This window comes from Chaetodon auriga, chromosome 21 (genome assembly GCF_051107435.1).
Source record: "Chaetodon auriga isolate fChaAug3 chromosome 21, fChaAug3.hap1, whole genome shotgun sequence".
In the NCBI taxonomy this organism is placed as follows: Eukaryota; Metazoa; Chordata; class Actinopteri; order Chaetodontiformes; family Chaetodontidae; genus Chaetodon; species Chaetodon auriga.
Genome location: NC_135094.1, coordinates 1474135 through 1483879, shown reverse-complemented (window position 1 = coordinate 1483879; position 9745 = coordinate 1474135). Strand labels below are relative to the sequence as shown.

The following is a 9745-nucleotide window of genomic DNA, read 5'->3' as shown; positions in this document are numbered from 1 at the left end:
GCTGCTGTTTGCTCTGCACATCTCGCCTCTAGTGTTACTGTGGTGAAGAACAAAGTTCATCAGTTTGAACATTAAATATCTTTGAAATGAATTCAATGAATAAAAGTTGAAAAAGATTTACAAATCACTGCATTCTGTCTGATTGACATTTCAGAAAGCGTTCTGACTTGTTTGGAATCAGGGTAAAACTTTGACCGTGTGGAAGTTAACTGTGTAAAGTGTGTATCTTTAACACTGACGGCTTCAGCTTCACGTTGCTCAACAGTGTTGATAATCACATCTGGACTTACAGAGCCTTTCTGCAGTTCCTCACAGCTGGAATCAGTCTCCGTCGTCCCTCCTCTAATGTGTTGTACTTGTTCAGGTCCAACTCATCCAGAACCTCCTCTGACATCTGCAGCATGTAGGCCAGAGCTGAGCAGTGGATCACAGAGAGTCTCTTCATTGATCTGTTCTCTGACTTCAGGAACTCTTGGATCTCCTGATGTACTGAGCGGTCATTCACCTCCATCAGACAGTGGAAGATGTTGATGCTTCTGTCAGGAGAGATGTTTTCAGTGTTCATCTCCTTCAGGTTCTTGATGACTCTCTGGATGATCTCTGGACTGTTGTCTGTCTGACCCAGCAGGCCTCCTAAGAGTCTCTGGTTGGACTCCAGAGAGAGGCCATGAAGGAAGCGGACAAACAGGTCCAGGTGACCATTTTTACTCTTAAGAGATTTCTCCATGTTGGTCCTCAGAAACACATCCAGGGATGGGTGGTGGCTTTCATCATTTACAGAAGATATAAAAAAATTTTCCTGAAAAAACCTTTGTTCTGATTCGCTGTATTTGTCGTCTTTCAGGAAAGTCTTGAGGACCTCTGAGTTCCTGTTGGTGTAACAGTGGAACATGTAGACTGCAGCCAGAAACTCCTGAATGCTCAGATGAACAAAGCAGTAGACTGTTTTCTGGAAGATCACACACTCTCTTTTGAAGATCTCTGTACAAACTCCTGAGTACACCGAGGCCTCAGTCACATCAAGACCACACTGCTCCAGGTCTTCTTGGTAGAACATGATGTTTCCTTTCTCCAGATGTTCAAACGCCAGCCTCCCCAGCTTCACAAGAACTTTCCCATCAGCCTCCGTCAGCTCCTGTGGACTCGTCTCATGTCCCTCATCATACTTCTGCTTCTTCCTCTTTGTCTGAACCAGCAGGAAGTGTGAGTACATGTCAGTCAGGGTTTTGGGCAGCTCTCCTCTCTGGTCTGGAGTCAACATGTGCTCCAGAACTGTAGCAGTGATCCAGCAGAAGACTGGGATTTGACACATGATGTGGAGGCTCCTGGAGGTCTTGATGTGTGAGATGATTCTGCTGGACAGATCTCCATCACTGAACCTCCTCTTGAAGTACTCCTCCTTCTGGGCGTCAGTGAAGCCTCGTACTTCTGTTACCCTGTCAACACATTTAGGAGGGATCTGATTGGCTGCCGCAGGTCTGGAAGTTATCCAGATCAGAGCCGAGGGAAGCAGATTCCCCTCAATGAGGTTTGTCAGCAGCACGTTGACTGATGACTTCTGTGTGACGTCACAAACGAGCTGATTGTTGGTGAAATCCAGTGAAAGTCTGCTTTCATCCAGGCCGTCAAAGATGAACAGAAGCTTACAGACAGCCAGCTGCTCTGCTGTCACCTTCTGTAACGTTGGATGGAAAACACGGAGCAGCCCGAGAAGACTGTACTGCTCATCTTTGATCAGGTTCAGCTCCCTGAACGAAAGCACAACCACCACACTGACATCTTGGTTTTCCGAGCCCTCTGCCCAGTCCAGAGTGAACTTCTGCACCGAGAAGGTTTTTCCAACGCCAGCGACGCCGTTGGTCAGGACCACTCTGATGTGTCTCTGTTGGTCAGGTAAGGCTTTGAAGATGTCCTGGCACTTGATTGGGGTCTCATGGAGGGTCTCCATCTTGGAAGTTGTCTCAAGCTGCCTCACCTCATGTTGGGTATTAACCTCTTCACTCTGTCCCTCTGTGATGAAGAGCTCAGTGTAGATCCTGTTGAGGAGGGTTCCACTTCCTGTTTCATCACTTCCTTCGGTCACACGTTCACATCTCCTCCTCAGACTGATCTTATGTTCATCTAAAACCTCCTGAAGACCACCATTCACTAAAAAAGAGAGAAAATGAGACAAAACAAAGACAATTTGACAATCTGCTGATTATTTTCATGATCAATAAAGAACAATAAAGAAGATATAAAGAAGTGAAGGTTTATCAGTCCACTTTGGGTGAACATCACAAATTCTCCTTCTTCTCTCTCCTCTGACTGTCGCTGTGTGTTTGACTGACAGCAGAGGCGACAGGCTGAGCCTCAGCAGCTCTTCATGTGAACAGATCACTGTGGCTGTTCCTTCCTCCCAGCAAGATTTCAAACTGATCCACTGATCAAATAAAGAAACACACTGCGTTTCATACAGCTGCTTCACAATGAAAGCTTTTGATGGTGGGTGAACACAGAGAGACAAAAAGAGCTCCATGTGTTGATTCAATCAGTTCAGCTGCAGACGTCTCTCTGATCAGCAGTGATGGACACAGGACACCCAGGTGGACGCTAATGTTCACTGCTGTTCCAGTGCGATGATGACGCACGATGACGTTCCAGACGTCAGCATGTAAATATTGTCTGACATCAGACACAACTGTCAACTCGTCGCACTCCATTTCTATCTCATCATCATCATCATCATCATCATCATCATCATCACATGAAAGACTTTAAAACCACCATGTTTCCCTGTTTTGACATTGAACGCAGGTTAAACTTTAAAAACTCTGCATGTACGTGATCATTTTGGTGTGAAAGTGGTTTAATGTTCAAGTCTTCAAAATCAGGAACGAGGCTTTACGCTCACAGTCGGGCGCTCACGGACGGTGTTTCAGAGTGACGGACAATAACTTAGACTTCCTCTGTCTCACTGAAACCTGGCAGAAACCAATGGACTGTTTTACGCTGCAGCAGACCACCCCCACAGGACACTCCTCCATGAACAACCACGTCCTGAGGGGCGAGGAGGTGCTGTTGCTGCTGTTTTTAGGAAGGATTTTAGAACTGTCTCCATCTCCATTTCCTCTGCTCTCTCATTCGAACACTTATCCTTCAAACTCCCTGGTCCCACCCCCCCGGTCACTGCCATAATCGACCGCCCCCCCAAACCGAACCCCTCATTCCTCTCCGACTTCTCCCACTTTGTCACCCAGTTATCTGCCATATCACCCTCTGTCCTCCCTCTTGGGGACTTTAACCTCCACATTGACAATGCTAACTGTAAATCTGCTTTGACCTCATGGACCTGCTTCAGTCCCTCCACCTCACCCAGCACGTCAACTTCCCCACCCACATCCTCGATCTGGTCTGCTCCTCTGGTCTCTCAATCCCGCACATCTCCAGCCTTAATCTCCACATCTCTGATCACCTGGCAATAATTATGGACATGACCCCCCCCCTCCATGTCTCCTTCAGAAGCCTCAAATCTCCCCCTCTGTACTTTCTGCTTCACTGTCCACCGCCATGTCACATTCACAACTGACCATTGTAACTCCTTTCTCTCCTTTTTCCAAAGTAAAATTGATTCCATCCACAGCAGCTTATCCACCTCACCCGCCCCTCCTTCCTCCCCCTCTCCTCCCCCCATTCCTCTCAACATTCCCCCTCTGGTTCATTTCTCCCCGGTCTCCCCCCTGGAACTGTGCAAATACATCACTCAACACCTCCCTCAGTACTGGCTCTGTCCCCAAACCTCTCAAACTTGCCTCTGTTACATCCATCCTCAAGAAACCTGGACTTGATCCAACCTCCCCTTCTTATCAAAAACTCTAGAACGCGTTGTTGCCGCCCAGTTGAAAACCCATCTCACCTCCAGTAACTTCTACGAAACCTTTCAGTCTGGATTCTGCACCAAACACAGCACAGAAACAGCTCTTCTCAAAGTCACAATGATCTCCTCCTCTCAGATTCTGCAGCCTTCCACGGCATCAACCACTCCATCCTCCTCTCCCGTCTCCAATCCTCCCTCAACATCACTGGCACCGCCCTCACCTGGTTTAAATCTTATCTCACCAACAGACAACAGTTCATCAAGATCAATATCTGCACCTCCTCCACCGCCCCCCCCAGTCCCACGGTGTACCGCAAGGTGCTTGGTCCTCTCTTCTTCATCCTCTACCTCCTCCCCCTCTGTGACATCATCCGTCGCCACAACCTTCAATTCCACTGTTACGCTGATGACATTCAACTTTACATCTCCACCAAAACCATCTCCACCCGAACCCACACCACTCTCACCACCTGCCTGACTGAAATTAAACTCTGGAAGCAAAAAAACTTTCTCAAACTTAACTGTGACAAATCTGACCTCATCATAATTGGCCCCAAATCCCTCACAAAGTGCCCCCACCTCTCCGCCACCATCGATAACAACACTCTGTCTCCCTCCACTCACATCCGCAACCTCGGCGTGACATTCAACACAAACTTCACATTGAACCCCACATCAATCACAGAACCAAAACTGCATTCTTCCACCTCAGCAACATTGCCCGTCTCCGCCCATCTGTCTTTGTCAGCCGCCGAAACCTTCATTCACGCCTTTGTCACTTCCCGTCCAGACTACAGCAACAGCTTTCTCTTCGGTTCCACCTCCAAAGCTCTCAATAAACTCCAGTCATCCAAAATTCTGCTGCCCGACTCCTCACTTTATCCTGTATGGTCCTGTTGTTTTTATCTGACCCTTCTCCTGTAAAGCATCTTGAGCATCGTTAAAAGCACTCTACAAATAAAATGTGTTATTATTATTATTATTATTATTATTATTATTATTATTATTATTAAGTCTTCAGCCTGAAAACCCAAAAACTAAACGTGGCTCTTGAAGCAGGTCAGCGTATTTGATGAAGTTCATGTTCTCACATGTTTCTTGACATTTTTGGTTGGTGTGTTGAATGAACTGATTGTGAGTCTCCAAATAAATGTCATGAGTTGTAGAAGGTCACAGTTTTAAGATGTGTGGATGGACAGTCTTACTTTGTACAGTGCAGATCTGACTGACTGTCTGCAGTTCAGATCTTGTTCTGGGTCTTTTTCCACACTGGGGACAGCAGGAGTCTCCTGGTGAAGCAGACTGGTCCCAGTATGAGGTGATGCACCGTCTGCAGAACCAGTGTCCACAGCTGGTAGAGACTGGATCCTTCAGGACGTCCTGACACAAACCACAGCAGGACGGCGTCTCCTCCACACAAACATGACTCCTCTTCTTCTCTCTGTAAAGACATTTCTTTGTAACTTCAACCATTTGTTGCTTGTTGTTGAAAAATATCCAGATTTGTCCGACAGTCGAGCAGCTCAGATGCTCACAGAGAACAGTGAAAGTGTCCTTACGTTTCTGTTTGAGTTCAACCTTCAGACTGTCATGAAATGATTGTTCCTTTGATTTCAACTCTCCTGCTTTCAAGAACATTCACAAACTGCTCTTCCTGTCTGTCTGTCTGTCTGTCTGTCTGTCTGTCTGATTAAACACTGATCTGACTGCAGTTTGTCATTAATACAAACTCAACGCTTCCTGCAGCGACTTCACAGTAAAATCCTTCCATCAAAGAGCCGATCGTGTCCTTTACTGTTTCACACTCACTTTGGCAGCTTAACTTGGGTCAGTTCACTTCAAACTGAGATTCGAAGTCTTCCTTTCTCATGCACTGATCACTTTAACACAAGGACTGTCCATGGATGTTTGTTCTTCACCTTTACCAACAATATATGATGGAGACAATCTCAACTCAAAGCTTCACTTACTGATGACTCAAAGTGTTCATCAAGGTGAGCAAAGCTCTTCTACAAATGACTTTTTACCACATGATGGACAATTATGACACCAGCTGATTCCAGATGCATCTGCTCACAACAGCTGATCTGACGAAGAGTCAAAGCAACAAAATGTTCTGAGGACAATTATGAGGAAATTCACTTCACATGTGAAGCAGATTCTTTCACATTCTGAATAGTTGCAAATGTTTACAGCAACTTCAACGTGAGGCCAAAAACGTCTGAACATCTTCTCCAAGTGTAAATGTTGAAATGGAGCTTCTCAAGAGTTTGGCTGAAGAAATAAAATAAGGTCGATCTTAGTCTGAAACTCTATCTGCAGGAAGAGTTCTGCATCATCAACATGAATCTTGTGCAGAGGATTTTGTCTTCATCCTCAATGCATCATCTTCCATCAGGTCAGTTTACAGTAAAAACAGGGTCTTACTTTGAGTCTGAGGGTCCAGGTTCATTCCTGAGGTTTGGAGGTTGATCTTTGGACCGGTTGCTCTTCATGGACAGACAGCTGGACACTGGACACTCTGCCCTCTGTCTGCTGTCCTCAACTCTGCAAACACCAACATGTTTTTCTTGGTTCACATGAATCCTTGATCAATTCTCTGATGAAGCCATTTCTGAAGCTCTAAACACACAAACTGCTGCTACTGTCCATAATGAGGAGCTGTGAAGTCTGAATCAGTCTTAGATTAGATTACAGCTTTTCTAGGTGACTGACAGCTGTCACAGCTTCTAAGATGAAGATGCTACCAGTGATTTCTCTTCATGTCACTAAAGGTTGGTTGAATTTAGGCTGCAAAGACATTTTAGTCACATTTTTAATCTACAAACACAAAATCAAAACAATGAAAACACAACATCAGCAGAAGAAACTGGAAGTCAGTCAGAGAAATTAGTTAATAGCAGTTTTCTTACTTTGAGTCTGAGGGTCCAGGTTCATGACTGAGGTTTGGAGGTTGATCTTTGGACCGGTCGCTCTTCATGGACAGACAAACACTCATCTTCTGGTCTGAAGTCAGTCTGAGAGGTGAAACAGTGACACTGACGGTGAGCTCAGAACACAAGAAGCAACAAACAAGTGTGTTCAAGAAACTGACACACACACACACACACACACACACACACACACACACACACACACACACACATACGATCAGTAATCAATCACTTCACTCCACAGTAGTTTAGTATTTGGGCCAAAAGACCAAAACAGATGCAGCGTTTCCCTGGACTCTCCACAAAAGCTCAAACTTTCATCAATGTTTTTCTTCAATTTCTGTGACTAGTTGGATAAAATAAGTGAAATATTTCTAATGAAACTTCTTTGACCTTGTTAGTATTAAAAATCTCTCCAACAATCGTGGACCGATGTGACAAAGCAGCAGGAGGACTCGTCATGTTTTGCTGGAAGGGTTTCTGGATCGTCTTATTCTGAGCTCGCCGTGAAAAACACCTTTCAGCAGCAGCTGCCTCAGTAATATCCCACAGTAAAGGCTGGCGGCCATTTCCCCGATGACCTTTAATCAGAGAACACCTGAGGGCATCGAACACAGCTCAAAGTCCTCTGGTGAAACAGGGACTCCACAGTGCCAAATTCATTCAACATAATTAGAAAGTCGACCGTGTTGGTTGAAGAACCGACTGAGCAACACAATATTATTATTAGACCGCTGCTGTAAAAACAGATTTATGTTTCTATAAAATACTTCGATTGTTCCACATAAAAACCAGTGAGGAGTAAATTCATGCTGGGAGATCAAGGACCACGCCAGCAGCACTTGTCTATGAAATGAAGAGTTTAGGGGGATTCTGTCAGCGTTATAAGATCACAGCAACATCAACTTCAGACCACCACCTGAGGAGAACACGTGATGGGAATAAGGTTCCATGAGGAACCCCACACTTGAAGTAACACCAAGTCCAATTCATTCTGAAGGTGTGCTTCAGTTCGCTGAAGTCCAGAAAATTAAAGCCACCTTCGCCGCACTCGATCATCAGGAAACGGCTCAGGAGCAGGAAGTGATGTCACTGCCATAAACGTGTCCATGCAGCCGACAGAGGTCACGAATGGATCCTCAGGTCGACGCCTCCGACGTCTCTGCTGCAGGACGCAGACATTCAGCTGGAGTTGACTAAACATGGCAGAGAGTGAGGACGGAGAGGAGCTGATCCTGAGGGAGTCCACGTTTTTACTCTTTGTCTGTCTAAACTGAGCACGACCTGCTGAAACCAGTTCAAGGAAGTAACACACAATCTGTAGCTCTGACACACACACACACACACACACACACACACACACACACACACTCAGAGTTTACAGTACAGTAAATCCAGCCATCAGTTCACCTGGTCAGCTGCTTGTTTTCTCGGCCTTCACTTGGTTTCCTGTTTATTCTTCAGCCAATCATGACTTTGTGTCCACAGCTGAGTCAAACTGTTGACTTCATTCTCACATGTCTGTCCTCTACAGTCCACAGGCAGAAAACGGACTCACACTTTAACAGTGAACTCATGAAAATGTTGGATTGACACTCACCCTGCCTCAGACTTCAGCTCTGCTCCGTCTGCTCGGTCACTCAAAATGGAGTCTGAGCTGTTTTTCACTTTACTTTCACTTTCAGGGTTCCTCCCTGTTCACTCATATGAACCTGGATCACCTGGATCAGTGTTGCTCCTCCCCTCTCCATTTACAGGAAATCAGCTGAGTCTCTCTGTGTGCTGCTCACAGATCAGATGTGTTTCTGAGTGTTTATGTTGGCTTGAACAGCCTGAATTTAAAGGCTTTTTGTCGACATGTTGATGCTTCAGTGTTTAAATGATGAAATCATGTTTAGTTGAAGTTCCAGCTGAACGTGTTTTTACAGACTGACAGGAAACACAAACTCTTCATCTCAGCTCATTTTCAGCAGTCAGCAGTTAGTTTTTTGGATGATTTATTGACTCTTTGTGGCCAAATCATCTTCTCCATGTGTTCAGGTTCATGTCAGATGGCGCTGTGTTCTGCGCCGCCTGCTGCAGTCGCTCCGTCGTTTTCGTCCCTTCTCGTTCGTTTCGTGTGTTTTCGTCCCTTCTCGTTCGTTTCGTGTGTTTTCGTCCCTTCTCGTTCGTTTCGTGTGTTTTCGTCCCTTTTCCTTCTTTCTTTCTCTCTTTGCTGCTCACTGTGTCGCAGACTGTTACGTGTGACGTGTGTGTGCGGCGGACAGAGACGCGGAGCGGGAAGGAGCAGTGAGGAGGGCCTTTTTTTTTTTTTTTTTTTAATCTTTATTGACAGAGATGAACAGGGGTGAGAGGGTTACATGCGCAAATAAAATAATCCCAATTAAAGGTCACATGAAATCACAGAGTGCAGGAGAGGAAAACAAAGTGTTCCATATATTTCTGGTCGGCCGACACAAAATCATTCAAAAACATGGAAACAAAGAAAACAGTTCCAGCGTCTTTATGGCTCTCTTGTTTTCAGATTGAGTAATTGCATTAATGTTCTGTTTGATTTCCTTTTCCAGACGGTAAGAACATAGTATTTGGTTCGTGAATTTCCGGTTGTGGATATGAACTTTGGCTGGTAGGGGCTGGCTCAGGGTTTTATCGCCAGGTTCATCCAGGGAGTGCCGGCCAGAGCACCACTTAAGGCCGTTCAGAGTATGTGCAGATAAAGAACTGAGAGGCAGATGTGGTATTTCCTTCTCTTTACTTTCTCGTGGATCATCACATACAGGGTACAAATCTTGGGTGGGCAGGTGTGTGTGTGTGTGTGTGTGTGTGGTTTTTCTAACACAACAACAGTCTAATATGAACAGACAACAATCAAATGAGGTAGATAATAAACAAACACTCAGCACACAGATTTCACAGAACTGTCTCACTTATCAAGTCACCATCATTTGCACATATT

The 9745-nt window shown here is 45.4% G+C and overlaps 1 protein-coding gene across 2 annotated transcripts in view; it reads right to left on the bottom strand.

The window, feature by feature from the left end:
• Positions 1-286: 286 nt before the first annotated feature.
• LOC143339684 (protein NLRC3-like) overlaps positions 287-9745 on the bottom strand; it is a 31868-nt gene continuing 22409 nt past the window's right edge. The window contains exons 1-5 of one of the 2 annotated variants that reach the window (XM_076761061.1): positions 8390-8535; positions 6769-6873; positions 6284-6403; positions 5062-5297; positions 287-2148 (exon numbers count right to left, since the gene is read on the bottom strand). In XM_076761061.1, coding sequence (XP_076617176.1) covers positions 287-2148; positions 5062-5297; positions 6284-6403; positions 6769-6854 — 2304 coding nt within the window. In that variant the 5' untranslated portion in view covers positions 6855-6873; positions 8390-8535. Of the gene's footprint in view, positions 2149-5061; positions 5298-6283; positions 6404-6768; positions 6874-8389; positions 8536-9745 lie in introns of those variants that run through there. The other variant, XM_076761060.1, reaches the window with a different exon arrangement.